This window comes from Myotis myotis, unplaced genomic scaffold (genome assembly GCF_014108235.1).
Source record: "Myotis myotis isolate mMyoMyo1 unplaced genomic scaffold, mMyoMyo1.p scaffold_m19_p_22, whole genome shotgun sequence".
Classification (NCBI taxonomy): Eukaryota; Metazoa; Chordata; class Mammalia; order Chiroptera; family Vespertilionidae; genus Myotis; species Myotis myotis.
This window is the reverse complement of record NW_023416327.1, coordinates 364494-385000: the sequence shown is the minus strand read 5'-3', so window position 1 is coordinate 385000 and position 20507 is coordinate 364494. Positions and strand designations below refer to the sequence as shown.

The 20507-nt window shown below is 62.2% G+C and overlaps 1 protein-coding gene across 1 annotated transcript in view; it reads left to right on the top strand.

The window, feature by feature from the left end:
• LOC118679105 (cell migration inducing hyaluronidase 1) overlaps positions 1 to 20507 on the top strand; it is a 58814-nt gene that overhangs the window by 33863 nt on the left and 4444 nt on the right. The window contains exons 18-28 of the mRNA XM_036355485.1: positions 2145 to 2276; positions 3801 to 3836; positions 3935 to 4090; positions 7109 to 7289; positions 9114 to 9329; positions 10486 to 10697; positions 12093 to 12278; positions 14598 to 14802; positions 14957 to 15043; positions 16691 to 16848; positions 20356 to 20456. Coding sequence (XP_036211378.1) covers positions 2145 to 2276; positions 3801 to 3836; positions 3935 to 4090; positions 7109 to 7289; positions 9114 to 9329; positions 10486 to 10697; positions 12093 to 12278; positions 14598 to 14802; positions 14957 to 15043; positions 16691 to 16848; positions 20356 to 20456 — 1670 coding nt within the window. The remainder of the gene's footprint in view (positions 1 to 2144; positions 2277 to 3800; positions 3837 to 3934; positions 4091 to 7108; positions 7290 to 9113; positions 9330 to 10485; positions 10698 to 12092; positions 12279 to 14597; positions 14803 to 14956; positions 15044 to 16690; positions 16849 to 20355; positions 20457 to 20507) is intronic.

Here is a 20507-nt window from a genome sequence, read left to right as displayed (position 1 = left end):
TCCACCCACCCATCCACCCATCCACCCATCCATCATCCACCCATCCATCCACCCACCCATCCACCCACCCATCCATCCACCCACCCACCCATCCATCATCCACCCATCCATTCACCCATCCATCCACCCATCCATCCACCCACCCACCCATCCATCATCCACCCATCCATCCACCCATCCATCCACTCACCCACCCACCCATCATCCACCCATCCATCCACCCATCCATCCACCCATCCATCATCCACCCATCCATCCACCCACCCACCCATCCATCATCCACCCATCCATCCACCCACCCATCCACCCATCCACCCACCCACCCACCCACCCATCCACCCACCCATCCACCCAACCACCCATCCATCCACCCATCCACCCATCCACCCACCCACCTACCCATCCACCCATCCACCCATCCATCCACCCATCCACCCACCCATCCACCCATCCACCCATCCACCCACCCATTCATCCATCCACCCATCCACCCATCCACCCACCCATCCACCCATCCATCCACCCATCCACCCATCCACCCACCCATCCACCCATCCACCCACCCATCCACCCATCCACCCATCCACCCACCCATCCATCCATCCACCCATCCACCCACCCATCCACCCACCCATCCACCCATCCACCCATCCACCCATCCATCCACCCATCCACCCATCCATCCATCCATCCATCCACCCATCCACCCACCCATCCACCCATCCACCCACCCATCCACCCATCCACCCATCCACCCACCCATCCATCCATCCACCCATCCACCCATCCATCCACCCATCCACCCATCCACCCATCCACCCACCCATCCATCCACCGATTCATTCATCCATCCATCCATCCACCCATCCACCCACCCATCCACCCATCCACCCACCCATCCACCCATCCACCCATCCACCCACCCATCCATCTATCCACCCATCCACCCACCCACCCACCCACCCACCACCCATCCACTCACCGTCATTCACTCAGTCAGTCACCCGGTGTCTGTGGAGACATCCTGTGTCCTGCACGTTGAGCTAGTTGCTGGGGGAACCGTGGTGAGAATCCGAACAGAGCCAAGTGTGAGGTTCCAGCATTTAGGGTGTCAGCATTAGGGGTGCATTAGGGTGTCAGCATTAGGGTGAATTAGGGCTGAATTAGGGTGAATTAGGGGCGAATTAGGGTTTAAGCATTAGGGGTGCATTAGGGTGAATTAGGGGTGAATTAGGGGTGAATTAGGGTTTAAGCATTAGGGGTGGATTAGGGTGAATTAGGGCTGAATTAGGGTGAATTAGGGGCGAATTAGGGTTTAAGCATTAGGGGTGCATTAGGGTGAATTAGGGGTGAATTAGGGTGAATTAGGGCTGAATTAGGGTGAATTAGGGGCGAATTAGGGTTTAAGCATTAGGGGTGCATTAGGGTGAATTAGGGGTGAATTAGGGGTGAATTAGGGTTTAAGCATTAGGGGTGCATTAGGGTGAATTAGGGGTGAATTAGGGGTGAATTAGGGTTTAAGCATTAGGGGTGCATTAGGGTGAATTAGGGGTAAATTAGGGGTGAATTAGGGTTTAAGCATTAGGGGTGCATTTGGTGTCAGCATTAGAGGTGCATTAGGGGTGCAGTAGGGTTCAGCAAAAACCCGCCCCTGGTCAGTGAGCGGGATGGGCCGGGCGGCAGCAGGGCGGGCGGCGAGGGGCCGAGTGGAAAGGAAAGAGGGAAGAAGGTCCCCTGCAGTGTAAGGAGGAGGAGCCAGCTGGGCCCGGGGCCACGCCGAGGCCCCCAGTGCCGAGGAGCCGGTCCCTGTGAGGGGACCCCGTGGCCGGGGCTCCCTCTGAGGTGACCCCAGGGACACGGTGATGACATCTGTGGGGCGCCCACCAGTGAGCGCCCGGGCCCCAAGCTGCTTTCCGGCTAAGAGGCTGAGGCTTGGGGTCGAGGTTACCCCAGTGGGTGGAGAGCTGGCACCGCCGTCCTGGCCCCGAGGCTGGCATGTCTGAACTTCTCTGGCCTTTGACCGCTGGGGTGGGGTGCTCCTCGGGCAGCTGATGGGCAAGAGAGGGGGCGCGGCTGCCACCTGCGTGAGGGGGGCCCAGGCAGGAGCCCCTTCTGACCCGTGCCCCCGCCCCGTGCTGCCGCAGGTACAGCCCGCACCAGGACGCTGACCCGCTGAAGCCCCGGGTGCCGGCCATCATCAAGCACTTCACCGCCTACAAGAACCAGGACCACGGGGCATGGCTGCGAGGCGGGGACGTGTGGCTGGACAGCTGCCGGTGAGCGGGCTGGTGGCGTCGCAGCACCGAGTGGGCACGGAGCCCCTGGCCCGGGCGGGGAGCGAGCAGCTCAGGGCAGGGAGGGATGGCCAGGGCCGGGCAGGGGCGGGGAAGGCAGCAGGCCTGGCCCCCAGCCCCTCCCAGCAGCCTCGGCCCAGTGCCAGGTGCTGGGGTCACGACTGGCCTCCAGGTCCTCACTGGGCGGGGCCCTCTCAGGCCCGTAGCCAGCCCGTGAAGGTGGAGAGAAGGCACCCACTGTGTGCTCCATCCTCGATGGCCTTTGTTTTTTACCCTCCTCTCAAAGGCACCCACTGTGTGCTGGGTCTTCATTGGCCTTCGTTTCTTACACTGACTCTCAAAGGCACCCACTGTGTGCTGCCTCCTCGGTGGCCTTCGTTTCTTACACTGACTCTCAAAGGTCGAGCTTGCCGACTTTATTTCAGGGAGGGTCCCCAGGCTGGGCTTAGCGAATCCCCCTAAACCAGGAGGTGCTGGCCTGCGACCCGAAACCGCAGCTCCCGGCCCCGGAGGCCGATGAGAAGGGAGCTGGGGGGCGAGGTCCCGTGGACGGCGTGCAGCCCCCGCAGGACAGAGCCAAGGGACAGGCTCCCAGGACAGAACCGTGCTGCCCCACTCCCCCGTGACCCCTAGAGCAGCGGTTCTCAACCTGGGGGCCGAACGACCCTTTCACAGGGGTCGCCTAAGACCATCGGAAAACACATCTATAATCACATATTGTTTCTGTGATGAATCACTGTGCTTTCATGATGTTCAATTCGTAACAATGAAAATCCATCCTGCATATCAGGTATTTACATGACGATTCATCACAGCAGCAACATGACAGCGATGAAGTAGCCACGGAAACAATTGTATGGTTGGGGGTCCCCACAGCATGAGGAGCCGTATTAAAGGGCCGTGGCCTTAGGAAGGTTGAGAACCGCTGCCTTAGAGGAACCCTAACGGGCGAGGGAGAGAGAGGAAGCGGACAGGCCCAGGCTTGGGAAAAGCAGGCGGGAGGAGTGGCCAGTTCCCCAGGCCCCCCCCGCAGGTGTGTGTGTGTTGGGGGGACACAGCCCTGAGTGTCTGTGAGGCCCCGGGGCCCCGCGGACGGGGAGGGCGACCACAGGCCGAGCACTGGGGGTGCAGGGACAAGGAGAAGCTGGCAAGGGCCTGCACCCCCATCCCGATCTGGCGAGGAGCCAGGCCCTGCACGCGCCCTGGTGCGGCCTCCACCAGCCGGCGAGGGGGCTGGAGACGCAGCCCCCAGGGCGGCTGCCTCCCCACGCCTGACGCCCGGACACGCTGTCACTCATCCTCCGTGGAGCCAGGCTGAGTGGGAGGGGCCTGAGCTATCCCAGCTCCCTCAGGGAACCCCAAGCTCAGGTCCAGACCCCCCCCCCCAACCCTCACAGTAGCTGCAGTGGCTCCGGGGCCCAGTGGGGTGCAGGGCAAGGAGAGCACGGGCTCTACCCACTGAGCCACACCAGCTAGCACGCTCTGACTGTCTGCCTCTGTCCCCAGGTTCGCTGACAATGGCATCGGCCTGACCCTGGCCAGGTAAGCAAGCACCTGTCCCCGGGCGCCGGGCCCCCTGGGAAGCTGCCCGCGGCCTCCTCACCCCGACACCCTCTCCCCCCCACCCCACCCCCCTGCAGTGGCGGGACCTTCCCCTACGACGATGGCTCCAAGCAGGAGATCAAGAACAGCCTGTTCGTGGGCGAGAGCGGCAACGTGGGGACCAAGATGATGGACAGCAGGATCTGGGGCCCCGGCGGCCTGGACCCCAGCGGGAGGACCCTGCCGATCGGCCAGTAGGTTGGCGCCCACGGCGGCGGCTGCCTCCTGCCACGTGGCTGACCCTGAGCGCCGCGGGGCCCCGACGTGAGAGGGGAGGCAGGACTGCTGAGGGGAGGCAGCAGGCGGCGTGGCTCTGGGCTGTGTCGATAGGGATTTTATTTTTAATATATTTTATTGATTTTTACAGAGAGGAAGGGAGAATAGAGAGTTAGAAACATCGATGAGAGAGAAACATCCATCAGCTGCCTCCTGCACACCCCCCACTGGGGATGTGCCTGCAACCAAGGTACATGCCCTTGACCAGAATAGAACCTGGGACCCTTCCGTCCGCAGGCTGGCGCTCTATCCACTGAGCCACACTGACCAGGGGTACATCGATAGGAATTTGTTGTCAGGATCAGCAAGGGTTCTGTCTCCTGAGACGTGCCCACGGGAGCAGGTCATGCCCTTCTGAGGGTGGAGACAGAGAGAGAGAGAGAGAGAGAGAGAGAGAGAGAGAGTCAGGCCCCAGCGCACACGAGGGAGGAACAGGAGGTGACCCAACCAAACCGCGTCACAGCAGAGGGGGTCTCCCCCGGCAGGCGGGACTCCACCCGGAAGGTATCCTCAGGGCGGCCCAGCTGCACCCACGACACCCATCCTAGTGGGCCCTGCGGGGAGAGCGGCTGTGGTGCCGGAGAGAATGTTCTAGCATCAGGTGTGTCCCGCGGCAGCACAGCAGGGCGGCCTGCGGAGTCGCGGGCTCTGCGTTGCAGGACGCAGGTCTAACCCCCATCCGTGGGGCACCTGTGTGTTTGAAAAGATTTTGTGGCCTGGCCGGCGTGGCTCCGTGGCTGAGCGTCGACCTAGGAACCAGGAGGTCAGGGTTCGATTCCCGGTCAGGGCACAGGCCCGGGTGGCGGGCTCCATCCCCAGTGGGGGGCGTGCGGGAGGCAGCCGGTCCGTGATTCTCCTCATGGATGTTTCTCTCTCTCTCCCTCTCCCTTCCTCTCTGACATCAATCAAAATCTGTTTTTAAAAAAGGAAAGAAAAGGTCTTGCAGAAAGAACCACGGGCTCGAGGTGGCCCTGGTCGGGCTGTTACAGGAGCCGCTCTGGGTCTGCACGGCCGGGCTCTGGGCTGAGTGTCTGGCTCCCGGGCCTGGGCGCGCCGACGGCGACGGTTCCCACCCGTGCGTTGGTTTGCGCGTCCGGCTCCTCTGTGGGCCTCGGGCTGCGAGTGCAGCTGGAACCCGGGACGTGCAGCCCGGATCACGGCTGATTCATCCTGTCTGGGCCAGCTGGGGTCTGCAGGGAGAGCGGGCTGTCCCGGAGTGCGTTCCATGGACACAGGCCCGGGCCGCCCCCGGCAGTCAGGACTCACGGCCGTGACGTTCATCGGCCGCTAATAGAACAATGCAGAAAGGCCCGGTCCCTGGCGTCCGCTGACGCCACCTCGCCCAGCCCGGTGACGCAGGGTCCCCCGGGAGCCGTGTCTGCGCGGAGGGGGGGCCGGTGTGAGGATGGGGGGCAGCTGGGTGTGGCCTCTCCCCCGAGACATGCACGTCTGCGTTCTTGTTTGTCTTCCTGCCCTTTCTTTTGTTCGTGGTGGAGGGAGAGGGCCCTGGCCCAGGGGTGGAGATGGCAGTAAAAGCAGAAAAATGGGGCCTGGAGAATGAGCAGGCCTCGATTTGGGCCCTCGTAGGACCTCGCCCCCCTTTGCCCCGGCCCAGGAGCCCGAGGCACTTGGAGAGGGTCCCTCCCCCCTGCCCCCCACTGGGCTCGAGGCAAAATGTCCTACTCCAACCCCCTCCCTCCATGGCCACGCCTGCGTCCCCTCCTGCCTCCTGGGGATCTGGGCCGTTCTGGGGTCCCCTGGCAGTCACGGTCCTGCCAGCTTTCCTCTGTCCCCCACATCCAGCCTGCGCCCCAGCGAAAGGCTTGCTCACAGACAGGAAATGCACCCCAGGCCTCATCTGATTAAACTGTTGTAGCAAGTGAGCCTGAGGCGGCCGTGACGAATGGCTCTCCCTCCCCACGGGGCACGGTGTTGGCGGTGTTGCCGGTGTTTGCCCAGTGACTCTTCACAGGATGGAAATGTTGGGGGATAGGTTTGCAATAGAGGGTGATCCCCCAAGCCCTAAGCCAGCACCTAGAGAGATATTCATCTCTTTGTCCATCATCCATCATCCATCATCTATCCATCCATCATCCATCCTTCCATCCATCATCCATCATCCATCCATCCTTCCATCCATCTTCCACCATCTACCCACCCATCAATCATACATCATCCATCCATCCTTCCATCCATCCTCCACCATCTATCCATCATCCATCCACCATCCATCCACCCATCAATCCACCCATCCATCATACATCATCCATCCATCCATTCATCCACCCGTCCATCATCCATCATCTATCCATCATCAATCCATCATCCATCCATCATCCATTATCCATCATCTATCCATCCATCATCTATCCATCATCCATCCATCATCCATTATCCATCATCTATCCATCCATCATCCATCCATCCATCCATCCATCATCCATTATCCATCATCTATCCATCCATCATCTATCCATCATCCATCCATCATCCATTATCCATCATCTATCCATCCATCATCTCTCCATCATCCATCCATCATCCATCATCTATCCATCATCCATCCATCATCTATCCATCCATCCATCATCCATCCATCATCCTTCCATTCATCCATCCATCCATCATCCTTCCATTCACCCATCCACCCATCCATCCATCATCCATCCATCCATCATCTTTCCATTCATCCATTCATCCATCATCTATTCATCCATCCATCCATCTATCCATCCATTCATCATCCAGCCATCACTGACTGACACTATGTCCCTGAACGCTTTCCCCGTGAGCTAACGAATGAGCCCGCCGTGTGCTATGCAGGGGGAGCTGCTGGGGGCGGGGGTCAGGCCTCGTTTGCCTGGCAGGTCCCCGGTGGCACCCACGGGAGGGCAGACCTGGCGACGCGCCTGACGCTGACTTGCCCGCCCCCCCAGGAACTTTCCCATCCGGGGGATCCAGTTCTACGACGGCCCCATCAACATCCAGAACTGCACCTTCCGCAAGTTCGCGGCCCTGGAGGGCCGGCACACCAGCGCCCTGGCCTTCCGCCTGAACAACGCTTGGCAGAGCTGCCCCCACAACAACGTGTCCCATGTCACCTTCGAGGACGTCCCGGTGAGCGAGGCGCCGGCCCGCGCCCAGCTGCCCAGGCCCCGGCCGTGACTCACCGCAGGGTCTGAGCGGCCTCCTCCGGGCAGCCCGGACCGCGGCCCCGTTCTGGCTGCGTCCAGACTGGGAAAGTACAAGCGTGGGGGGCCGGCCGGCGAGGCCGGGGTCGGTGCCTGCTGGCCTCGCACTGCCCTTGCCCTGCCCAGGGCTCATGGGCCTCAGCGGGAGCCTCGCGCTGGGCGCCAGCGTCGGAGGCGGCTGCTCCGGGCGCCTGGCTTTTGTCCTGTGAGTCCCGAGACTGGGCCACCTGAGTTTGGCCCAGTTCATTTAATTTTTTAAATATATTTTTCCTAGAGGCCTGGTGCATGAAATTTGTGCAAGAGCAGGCCTTCCGTCCCCCGGCTGCCGGCATCGGCGTCCCTCCGGCACCCGGGACCCGGGCTCCCCTCCGGCCACCGGCAGGCATTCAGGGCCCCCGCTTCCCTCGCAGCCCCAGCTTCATCTGGAAGGTCGTCCGGAAGGACGTCCAGTCTAATTAGCATATGACGCTTTTATTATTATAGATTGATTTCCGAGAGGGAGGGAGAGGGAGAGAGAGACACACACATCCATGATGAGAGAGAATCATGGACCGGCTGCCTCCTGCACACCCCCCACTGGGAATCGAGCCCTCAACCCGGGCGTGTGCCCTGAGCGGGAATCGAACCCTGACCTCCTGGTTCCTAGTTGATGCTCAACCATGGAGCCACGCCAGGCGGCGCAGTTAATTTAAAAACCTGCAGTGTCTGAGGGATCTCTGCTGAAGCTGCTGTGTTCAGTCCCCCGCTGAGAGCAGGGCCTCCTGGCCACAGACAGCCAAGGAGCGGCCTGGTGATGAGATCAGGCCGGGTGCCCCCGGGGACTAGGCAGGGCCGGACCTCCTGGGGCGGGCGTTCTCTCTCTCTCTCTCTCTCTCTCTCTCTCTCTCTCTCTCTGGTTGTGGATTTCCCAGGCCTCCCCTCCCCCTCCCCCCTCCGCTCCTGCCCTTGGCTTGTCTGCGCGCTCAGGGCAGGCGGAGGGGAAAGATGTCCGACTGGAGTCAGCTAATTCCTTTACTCAGGCTGCTCGGGCCCCAAAGAGGCCAGTCACGGAAATCTCCACGGCTGCGTGGAGAGCCTGCGCCCTCCCACCCACGTGGGTGCACACACCGCCTCCTGCAAACATTCTCTGCTGCCTCGGTCTCATTCACGCACATGCACACGCACACGCACACATGCCCACACATGCAATCACACACAGAGAGAGATACACACATGCACACACATGCCCACACATGCAATCACACATACACGCACACAGAGATACACTCATGCACACAGAGATATACACATGCACACACACGTGCACACACATGCCCACACATGCAATCACACGCACACAGAGACATACACATGCACACACATGCACACACATGCAATCACACATACACGCACACAGAGATACACTCATGCACACATGTGCACACATGCACACACATGCATGCACATCCCACACATGCACACACGTGTGCACACACAGACACACATGCCCATACATGCACACACATGCAATCACACACATGTGCACACAGAGATGCACACATGCAATCACACACAGATACACACGCACACACGCACACGCGTGCCCCTGCATACCCGCCCAGCTCTGCAGCCTTGTGAGCGGGAACCAGCGCCCTCCCCTCCCATGAGCAGAGGCCAGAGGCTGGGTGTGGGGGTGGCGGGGGGCGCGGTCTGCGAGGTCCGCCCGCGTTTCCCCGGCCCGCCCCCTGATGCCGGGCTCTGGCTCTGGCAGATCACGTCCAGAGTGTTCTTCGGGGAGCCCGGGCCCTGGTTCAACCAGCTGGACATGGACGGCGACAAGACGTCGGTGTTCCACGACGTGGACGGCTCCGTGTCCGAGTACCCCGGCTCCTACCTCACCAAGGCCGACAACTGGCTGCTGCGGCACCCCGACTGCATCGACGTCCCCGACTGGCGGGGGGCCATCTGCAGCGGGCACTACGCACAGGTGGGCACGCACAGGGGGTACACACGGGGGGCACGCACAGGGGGACACCCACGGGGGTCACGCACAGGGGACACACACAGGGGACACACACAGGGGGCACGCACAGAGGGGCATGCACAGGGGGGACACACACAGGGGACACACACAGGGGGGCACGCACAGAGGGGCACGCACAGAGGGGCATGCACAGGGGGGACACACACAGGGGACACACACAGGGGAGCACGCACAGAGGGGCATGCACAGGGGGGACACACACAGGGGACACACACAGGGGGACACACACAGGGGACACACACAGGGGACACACACAGGGGGACACGCACAGCGGGGCATGCACAGGGGGGACACACACAGGGGACACACACAGGGGACACACACGGGGGACACACACAGGGGACACACACAGGGGGACACGCACAGCGGGGCATGCACAGGGGGGACACACACAGGGGACACACACGGGGGACACACACGGGGGACACACACAGGGGACACACACAGGGGGGCACACACAGAGGGGCAGGCACAGGGGGGACACACACAGGGGACACACACAGGGGGGCACGCACAGAGGGGCACATGCTGGCACAGCGCCCTGCGGCCTGGGCTCGCGCACGCCTGGACTAGCATGGAGTGCCCGCTGCACGCCGGGCTCTGCGCGGGGCCTGAGGACACAGGCTCCTCATCCTTTTTCCTTCCTTCTTCCTTCTTTTCCTCCTCACCCGGTGGGAGCTAATTTTTTAAAATATACATTTTTTTTATTTCAGAGAGGAAGGGACAGGGAGAAGGAGAGAGAGAAACATCCATGGTGAGAGAGACTCACTGACCGGCTGCCTCCTGCACACCCCGCACTGGGGATGGAGCCCGCAACCCGGGCCTGTGCCCTGACTGGAAATTGAACCCGGGACCCTTCAGTCTGCAGGCCGGCGCTCTACCCACTGAGTCACACCGGCCGGCAGCCCAGCCCTTTTTAAAGATGCTCAGGCCTTGGTTGGAGTGCGCTGTGCGGCGTGGGCTGCGAGGCGAGGGGACCCCTTACCTGGCCGCCCCTTCCCCTGGTCTAAGCGGGGCTGCAGGCTGAGGCTCCCCCCTCGCCCCTGGCGGGATCCCTGGTAACCGGCCTGTTGTGCGCTTCCTTTCTGGGTCCGAGAAGATGTACATCCAGGCCTACAGGACCAGCAACCTGCGCATGAAGATCGTCAAGAACGACTTCCCGGGGCGCCCCCTGCACCTGGAGGGCGCGCTGACCAGGAGCACCCACTACCAGCAGTACCAGCCGGTCGTCACGCTGCGCAAGGGCTACACCATCCACTGGGACCGCACGGCGCCCGCCGAGCTCGCCATCTGGCTCATCAACTTCAACAAGTGAGGGGGCGTGGCCGGGAGGGCAGGGAGACGGGCCTCAGGAAGGCCACGCCCCAGGGCAGGCCACGCCCCCTCCAGGCCTCTGGAAGCCACGCCCCTTCCGGGCCTCTGGGAACCACGCCCCCTTCAGGGCCTCTGGAAGCCACGCCTTCTGCAAGGCCTCAGCCTGATCACACCCCCTAGGGCAGGCCACGCCCCCTGCAGGCCTCTGGAAGCCACGCCTCCTGCAAGGCCTCAGCCTGGTCACGCCCCCTAGGGCAGGCCACGCCCCCTCCAGGGCCTCTGGGAACCACGCCCCCTTCAGGGCCTCAGCCTGGTCACGCCCCCAGGGCAGGCCACGCCCCCTGCAGGCCTCTGGAAGCCATGCCCCTCCAGGGCCTCTGGGAACCACGCCAACCTTCAGGGCCTCAGCCTGGTCACGCCCCCAGGGCAGGCCACGCCCCCTCCAGGGCCTCTGGGAGCCACGCCCCCTTCAGGGCCTCAGCCTGATCACGCCCCCTAGGGAAGGCCACGCCCCCAGCAGGCCTCTGGAAGCCATGCCCCTCCAGGGCCTCTGGGAACCACGCCACCTTCAGGGCCTCAGCCTGGTCACGCCCCCAGGGCAGGCCACGCCCCCTGCAGGGCTTCAAGCAGTCACGCCCCCTGCAGGGCCTAGAACAGACCACGCCCCCTGCAGGGGGAGCACCACAGGGCCCGTTGTCACCCAGCAGCTCAGCCTGGAGACCTGGCCCAGTCCCAGCTGGGGGTGGGGGTGACCTCAGGCCGGGCGTCCGACCCTGGGAGCCCCAGTCCCTTTGTCCGGGAGGCGGGGCCCGTGACACCCACAGGGTGCAGCGGGTGCAGGGAGGTCACTTGCAACAGGCTCTCTGCCAGGACCCGCCTGCAGCGCTCCGGTTACGTAAGGCAGACACATGCCTGGCCAGGACGTTTCACGCAGGGAAAGGGGCTCTGGGGCCCGGGGCCGACTGGGGGGGGGGGGCAGGATGGGGTCTTCTGTGCGTTTTTGCGTCTGAGCATCTTCCATGCCGCAGTCCTGCGAGGCAGGCATGTGTGGGATGCGGGGAAGAGCCCCAAAGCCATGCCGGGGCCCTGCGGTCAGGCTGGGCCGGGAGGGGCGGACCCTGGGCCTCCGCCTGCACTGACACCCGGTGGAGAGGATGTCTGTGCAGCCCGGGTCTGGGTGGGGCCCGATGTCGGCCCTGGAGGCGCCCCAGGGACCCTGCATGGTCCTCCCTGCATGATCCTCCCTGCATGGTCCTCCCCTCTCCTGGGACGGCACCTGCTCCTCAAAACCCCCCACCCCAGAAAGGGAGGCGGCCCCGCTGGGGGCTCTCCACGGCCCAGAGGTGCCCCGAGGCTGGCTAGCAGGTACCCTAACTCCGTCTCCGTTGCCAGGGGCGACTGGATCCGCGTGGGGCTCTGCTACCCCCGGGGCACCACCTTCTCCATCCTCTCGGACGTGCACAACCGCCTGCTGAAGCAGACGTCCAAGACGGGCACCTTCGTGCGGACCCTGCAGATGGACAAGCTGGAGCAGAGCGTCCCCGGCCGCAGCCACTACTACTGGGACGAGGCCTCGGGGTGAGTGGCCCGCGTGGCGCGTGCTCGTGGCCTCCCGCCTCGTGGCCTCCCGCCTCGTGGCCTCCGTGGCCCGGCCCCGCCGGGCTGTCAAGCTTTGGAGGAAGACACATCTGTGCCCTCAGCCCTCAGCCCTTGGCTGAGCCGCCTGGGGTTCTAGTCAATGGAGAGATGAGGGGAGACCAGGGGGCTCCCGGCCCCGCCCCTGTGCCGACAGCCCAGCACCCCAAGGGTGCCAGCGCTTCTCCGCCGGGTGGCGCTGTGCACGGCCAGGCCGCGGGCGCGGGGGAGGCGCCTGGAGCCCGTCCCTTCTAGAAGTCTGCTTGTTTCATTTGCTCAGTTATTCTGTTTGTTTGCTTTTACATATTTTTATTGACCTCAGAGAGGAAGGGAGAGGGGGAGAGAGAGAGAGAGAATCAGTGATGAGAGAGAACCCATTCGGGTTTCCTTTGCATTTTGTCGCGTTTCCTTCGCTCTGCAAAAAACTTTCCAGTCTGACCCGTTTGTTTATTTTTTCTTTTGTTTTCCTTGCGCAAGGAGACACATCTCAAAAAAATGTTGCTAAGAGCGACGTCAGAGCTGATTGCCCGTTTTTCTCCTAGTTTCACGGTTCCAGGTCTTACACTTAAATCTTCAATCTGCTTTGGGTTTATTCTTTTTTTAAAAAAATATATAGTTATTTTATTGACTTTTTACAGAGAGCAGGGGAGAGGGATAGAGAGTTAGAAACATCGATGAGAGAGAAACATCGATCAGCTGCCTCCTGCACGCCCCCCACTGGGGATGTGCCCGCAACCCAGGTACATGCCCTTGGCCGGAATCGAACCCGGGACCCTTGAGTCCGCAGGCCGACGCTCTACCCACTGAGCCACACCGGCCAGGGCCTTTTGGGTTTGCTCTGGTGTCTGGTGTCAGAGGGGGTCTAGTTTCACTCTTGTGCGTGAGTGGCTGGTGAGGGGCGAGTTTCCCGCACAGCGCTGACGGGAGGGGCGGTCTCTGCCCCCCTCTGCTCTTCCTCTGTCCGGAGGGGCCTCAGGGGCCTGAGTTTACTCCCGGGCTCTGAGGATGCAGCGCTTTAATGCAGCGGCGCCCGGGGGTGCGGGGGGTGGCGGGGGTGGGGGGTGTGTGGAGCGACCGCGCGCTGGGTTACAGGGTGTGCACTTCCTGGGCAGAAGCCCACACTCTGGGGCTTTCTGCAGCCGCAGGGCTGTTTTTCCTGCCCTTCGTGCCTTTTATAAGTTTGTCGTGCTTTCTTACTCAGGCTCAGAGCACCTGTCTTCTCTTCTGCTGGCTCGGACGCTATCATTGGGAGTAAAATAAAAGTAAACAGGCTAGCCCAGACAGGTTTGGCTCAGTGGATAGAGCGTCGGCCTGCGGACTCAAGGGTCCCAGGTTCGATTCTGGTCAAGGGCATGTACCTTGGTTGCGGGCACATCCCCAGCGGGGGGCGTGCAGGAGGCAGCTGATGTTTCTCTCTCATCGATGTTTCTGGCTCTCTATCCCTCTCCCTTCCTCTCTGTAAAAAATCAATAAAATATATTTAAAAAAAAAAAAAAAGTAAACAGGCTAAGAAAATAAAATAAAAGTAAACAGACTAGCCCCGGCTGGTGTGGCTCAGTGGATAGGGCGTCGGCCTGCGGACTAAAGGGTCCTGGGTTCGATTCCCGGTCAAGGGCACATGCCCGGGCTGTGGGCTCCGTCCCCAGTGGGGGGCGTGCAGGAGGCAGCCGATCCATGATTCTCTCATCATGGATGTCTCTCTCTCTCTTTCCCTCTCCCTTCCTCTCTGACATCAATCAAAATGTATTTTAAGAAGAAAAAAATAAAAAATAAAATAAAAGTAAACAGGCTAGCCCCGGCCGGCCTGGCTCCGTGGTTGAGCATCGACCTAGGAACCAGGAGGTCAGGGTTCAATTCCCGGTCAGGGCACAGGCCCGGGTTGCGGGCTCGATCCCCAGTAGGGGGCGTGCAGGAGGCGGCCGATCGGTTTCTCTCTCACATCAATATTTCTCTCTGTCTCCCACTCTGTTCCTCTCTCTCCAAAATCAATAAAAACATGTTTTTTAAAAAGCAAATAGTCTGAAAGGGCGGGGGGTGCAAACACATGTCACACCCTGATTCACCCGTTTCTCAGGGTTACACACCCTTGAGTGGTGCCAGCTGTGTCCCCAACAGCGGGGTCTGCCAGGTGCCACCAAGCGAAGTGTCGCTGACACATGAATACGTGTCCTGTTTAGGGGCCCGGCCGGCTGGCCCTCAGGGTTCTGATGCCACAGCCACGGTTTCCCCCCCCACCCCCCCCCCCCCCCCCCCACTGCACAGGCTGCTGTTCCTGAAGCTGACGGCCCAGAACGAGAGGGAGAAATTTGCCTTCTGCTCGGTGAAGGGCTGCGAGAGGATCAAGATCAAGGCTCTGATCCCCCGGAACGCGGGCGTCAGCGACTGCACGGCCACCGCCTACCCCCGCTTCGCCGAGAGGGCCACGGTGGACGTGCTGATGCCCCGGAAGCTGGTCGGGGCGCAGCTGGTGAGTGGCAGGCAGCCAGCCCTGCCCCTTGGCCTTCAGCCTGGCCCCCCGCCCGGCTCCCCGGGGATGGGGGGCGGGCAGGAGGGCCATGGACATGCCCTGGGCCGCACACCTGACTCCTCAGAGCTGACCACCCCGGGCCTGTTTGTTCTAGAAAACAAAGGACCACTTCTTGGAGGTGAAGCTGGAAAGTTTCAAGCAGCGATTCTTGCACCTTCTCAATGACCTGGCTTACATCGAGGTAGGTGACTGGCCCTGGGGGGGGGGGGGGCTGGGCTCCCCCTCCCCCCCTCCCTGGTCAGTGGCTTCCTCGGGCCGCTGTCCTCACACACTCGTGGCTCCAGGCGACAGGGATCTCTCCCCCTCTCAGTTCCGGAGGCTGAAAGTCCAAAGGGAAAGTCTTGGGCCCCGGCCGGTGTGGCACAGTGGCTAGAGCGCCGGCCTGCGGACCAAAGGGTCCCGGGTTCTATTCCGCTCAAGGGCACGTGCCTCTGTTACAGAACTTACCGGGCACCCGAAAAATACGCAGGAGTACCGGAGGCACAGGAAAACCCCTTTATTTTCAGACGTTTTGTGTGTATTAGTACAGTGTCTCGGGGAAGACGGTTTCTCTCCAAATCCTGAGCATAACCAATACGGAGGGGGCTCTCCCTTTGTACCCTTTTGGTTTCCTTGTCCCCCAAATATGGGTGGGACTTCCGGACCTTTCTCGGGCTCTGCAAAAAGCCCCGTGTGCTGGGTGGGGGCTGTGAGGCCACACCTAAAGGTCTGGCCTGGCACCAGTGCTGATGACCCCGTCGGGGGGTTGTGTATGGTCCATGGTTTATGGCCCCTGTAAAATGGGGGTAGTGCTTAGGTAAACCGGTCTTGCAAGACCAGATAATTAAAGAAGGGGCAGTGACTAGAGCGATGGCGAACCATTTGAGCTCGGCGTGTCAGCATTTTGAAAAACCCTAACTTGACTCTGGTGCCGGGTCACATAGAGAAATTTTTTGATCTTTGCAACCAGAGTCAAACAAAGACATATTTTTTTGATATTTATTTTATATATTTAAATGCCATTTAACAAAGAAAAATCAACCAAAAAAATGAGTGTCATAGGTTCGCCATCACTGGGCTAGACTATAGGCTAACAGGAATGTGCATGAGGTTGCTGGCACAGATTCAGATTGCTAGCCCACCCCCCACCCCCCAAATGTCTCATTTTCCCCATTACCTCAGTGGCAGGCTCCTCCCCAGCCCAGGTCGGGGCACGTGCAGGAGGCAGCCCATCGATGTTTCTCTCTGTCTCCCCCCATCCCTTCCACTCTCTCTAAAAATCAATGGGAAGCCGTAACCGGTTTGGCTCAGTGGATAGAGCGTCAGCCTGCGGACTGGAGGGTCCCAGGTTCGATTCCGGTCACGGGCTTGTACCTTAGTTGCAGGCACATCCCCAGTGGGGGGTGTGCGGGAGGCAGCTGATCGATGTTTCTCTCTCATCGATGTTTCTCTCTATCCCTTTCCCTTCCTCTCTGTAAAAAGTCAATAAAATATATTTAAAAAATCAATGGGAAAATATCCTCAGGGGAGGATGAACAAATAAAACAAAATAAAGATAAAGTGGGAGTGTTGGCGGGGGGCCCTTTGGGAGGCTGAGGAAGCAGCTGTTCAGGCCTCTTCTCGCTCCAGTGGTGGCCAGCAGTCCTGGACGTCTGAGACCTGTAGACCCGGGGGTGGGGGGTGGGGGGTGGGCAGAGCCGTTCAGCCCACAGCAGAGGCCGCCAGGAACGGATTCAAGCTGCAGGGGCACCCCGTGTCCTGGTCCCCTTGGGGACCCTGAGCAGGAGACCTCGGACCCTGGTTGCCTTCGGGCCCCCCACACACCCACTGGGTTTGCTCTGCTCTGCAGGTGGGCGGCAGGCGGTACCCCGGCCTGGAGGAGGGCATCCAGGTGGTGGTGGTCGACGGCAGCCACGGGCGCGTGCTGAGCCACGCGAGCTTCCGGAACGCTGTTCTGCAGGGCATCCCCTGGCAGCTCTTCAACCACGTGGCGGCCATCCCCGACAGGTGAGCGGGGCCCCTGTGCCCCAGGACCCCTCGCAGTGCAGCCGGGGCAGCTCAGGGGGCCTGCATGCTCCGCCAGGCCGGGGAGCGCAGGGCTGGGCTGCTGGGCTGCCAGGGCCGGGACCGCCCGCCGGAGCCAGGCCTGTGAATGTAGGTCAGGCGCAGGCAGCCGGCTGCCCGGGTAGCAGCGGGAAGCCTGCCCTGGCCCGCGGCCCCGTCATCGCCATCCCCAATGACCTCATCCCTCCCACTCGGTTAATACGATCCACATGCTTCTGAGCCTCTCCGGCCCAGATCTCGTTCCTCCCAAAGGCTATTCGAGGTCGCCCCCTACAGGCCTCCTGTGGAACAGCACTCTCAGCATTTATTTTTAACTATATTTTCACTAGAGGCCTGGTGCACGAAATTTGTGCACTGGGGGGTGGAGGCTGGGGTGGGGGGCGTCCCTCAGCCCGGCCAGTGCCCTCTCGCAGTCTGGGGCCCCTCGCTCCTTACCGCCCGCCTGCTTGCTGCTTCCTACCGCTTGGCTCGCTGCCCCTTAGTGCTGCCACAGAGGCTCCCGCCACGGCCACTGCACTCGCCGGCTTCTGGCTGAGCGGCGCTCCCCCTGTGGGAGCGCACTGACCACCAGGGGGCAGCTCCTGCATTGAGCGTCTGCCCCCTGGTGGTCAGTTCATAGCGACCGGTCATTCCACCGTTCAGTCGATTTGCATATTAGGGTTTTATTATATAGGATTGATTTCAGAGAGGCAGGGAGAGGGAAAGAGAGATAGAAACATCCATGATGAGAGAGAATCATGGACCGGCTGCCTCCTGCACGCCCCACACTGGGGATGGAGCCCGCAACCCAGGCATGTGCCCTGACCGGGAATCGAACCGTGACCTCCTGGTTCCTGGGTCGACGCTCAACCACTGAGCCACGCCGGCCGGGCCTGGCTCTTTTTGAATCCCTGAACCAGCCAGTCTTCCTGGTCTCCCTGTCTTGGTGACGTCATCACACCATCCAGAGCTGGGGCCGAGTCTGCATCGCGTTCACTCCGTCTTTCCTTTGCTGCACTGCTGACCGTGTTCTGTCGGCTCTGCTGCTGCTCCTGGCAGCCCCGTGTGTGTGTGTGTGTGTGTGTGTGTGTGTGTGTGTGTGTGTCTCCCACCCCCCGCCCCAGCCTTCCTGCCTCACTCCTCCCCTCCCACCCGGGGCCACCGCTGCCCCAGGCCCCAGCTGCTCACACCTGGAGCATCAAGGCTGGCTCCCGGGAGCTGCTCCGCCACCCCGAGGGCCACTCCCTGCCGACAGGTGCAGGGCACAGAGAAGCTCATGCCAGGCCGAGGGGCCCGCGTGTGCCCGCCGTCGGGGCTGTGACACAGGAGAGCCCTGCCCGGTGTCCTGCTGCCAGGAGCTAACCCAGCCCCCCTCCTGTGTCCCCCCAGCTCAGGGGCGGTAGCGCGTCCTCCGAATCGGAGGGATGGGGACACAGCCTTCTGGGCCCAGAGCCCGACGCCGAGGCCCAGGGTGTGTTTGCGATGCTGCCATTCAGCGTCCCCACCGCCAGCCCCTGGCTCTCCTCCCGGCCGCCTGCAGCCCCCGCCCTCGCCGTGGCTGCGCGCGGCCCGTTGCATGTGAAGAACCGGCCTCCGCTCCCCCTGGGACCGGGGGAGGGCCTGGCAGCGGCGCCAGGATCCCAGGCACATTTTCCAGTCTGGCCTGCGGTCTGTGGTTCCCGGGGCTCCTGTGAGAGGGGAACGGCGGCCCCTCTGGGCTTCTGCCCGTTTCTATTCCCGGGAGCTGCTCACTTCCTCCGTCTGGGCAGCGCTGTCTGCCACCGGGGGGCCGTTTGCACGGCGCTGGGGCCTGGACTCAGCCATGGCAGCCGGGGGGCGGCCTCCTGCTCCCCCGGGGGCCTCCCGGCTGGGCGCACCCCTGCTCCAGGCCTCTGCCCCCTCCTCAGCAGGGCTCCCACCGCCAGGTCCTCTCAGACACTTAGTAACCATGTGCCTCGGTTTCCCCATTTGTGAAACAGGGCAGTCATGCGGCCTTACGTGACCAGGAAGGGAGGTGACAGGCAGGTGACAGGTGAATTCCCTGAGCAGGTGGTAGCACAGGTTCTCTCCATCGCCATGTTTCTGCCAGCCCTGTCCGGACAGAGTGGGGAACATTGCAATGGCTCAGTGCTGCCCCCGGTGGCGCCCACTGGTACCGACACCCCTACTCAGTGCTGCCCCCGGTGGTGCTCACTAGTACCGACCCCCCTACTCAGTGCTGCCCCCGGTGGTGCTCACTAGTACCCGCCCTGACTCAGTGCTGCCCCCAGTGGTGCTCACTGGTACCGACCCCCCTACTCAGTGCTGCCCCCAGTGGTGCTCACTGGTACCGACCCCCCTACTCAGTGCTGCCCCCGGTGGTGCTCGCTGGTACCGACCCCCTACTCAGTGCTGCCCCCGGTGGTGCTCACTAGTACCCGCCCTGACTCAGTGCTGCCCCCGGTGGCGCCCACTGGTACCGACCCCCCTACTCAGTGCTGCCCCCGGTGGTGCTCGCTGGTACCGGCCCTGACTCAGTGCTGCCCCCGGTGGTGCTCGCTGGTACCGGCCCCCCTACTCGGTGCTGCCCCCAGTGGTGCTCACTAGTACCCGCCCTGACTCAGTGCTGCCCCCGTGGTGCTCACTGGTACCGGCCCTGACTCAGTGCTGCCCCCAGTGATGCTCACTGGTACCGACCCTGACTCAGTGCTGCCCCCAGTGGTGCTCACTGGTACCGACCCCCCTACTCAGTGCTGCCCCCTGTGTTGCGCTCTGGTACCGACCCCCCTACTCAGTGCTGCCCCCAGTGGTGCTCTCTGGTACCGACCCCCCTACTCAGTGCTGCCCCCAGTGGTGCTCACTGGTACTGGCCCTGACTCAGTGCTGCCCCCAGTGGTGCTCACTGGTACTGGCCCTGACTCAGTGCTGCCCCCAGTGGTGCTCACTGGTACCGGCCCTGACTCAGTGCTGCCCCCGGTGGCGCCCACTGGTACCGACCCCCCTACTCAGTGCTGCCCCCGGTGGTGCTCACTGGTACCGGCCCTGACTCAGTGCTGCCCCCGGTGGCGCCCACTGGTACCGACCCCCCTACTCAGTGCTGCCCCCAGTGGTGCTCACTGGTACTGGCGCTGACTCAGTGCTGCCCCCGGTGGTGCTCACTGGTACTGGCCCTGACTCAGTGCTGCCCCCAGTGGTGCTCACTCGTACTGGCCCTGACTCAGTGCTGCCCCCGGTGGCGCCCGCTGGTACCTGCCCTCTCCTCCTTGGGGGCAGATGTGAAAGCAGTGGGCAGAGCAGAGCCTTAGGGAGTCATGGGTGCCAGCTGCAGCCAGATGTGAGGGGGGGTGGAGGCAGGGGTGGGGGCGTCCCCAAGGCCGCTGGCCAGGCCTCTGGGCACTGCTACCTCGGCCCCACCTCGGACAGTGCCCCGCCTCCCAGGGGCCTTTGCTCCGCGGTGCTCGCTCGTGCACTCATCGGCCCTCTCTCACTCAGCTCCATCGTCCTCGTGGCGTCCAAGGGAAGGTTCGTCTCCAGAGGCCCGTGGACGCGCGTGCTGGAGAAGCTCGGGGCGGACAAGGGGCTCAAGTTGAAAGGTGAGGGGTTTGGACTGGGGTTTCTGAGTCCCGATGCCTGGGGCCCAGGCG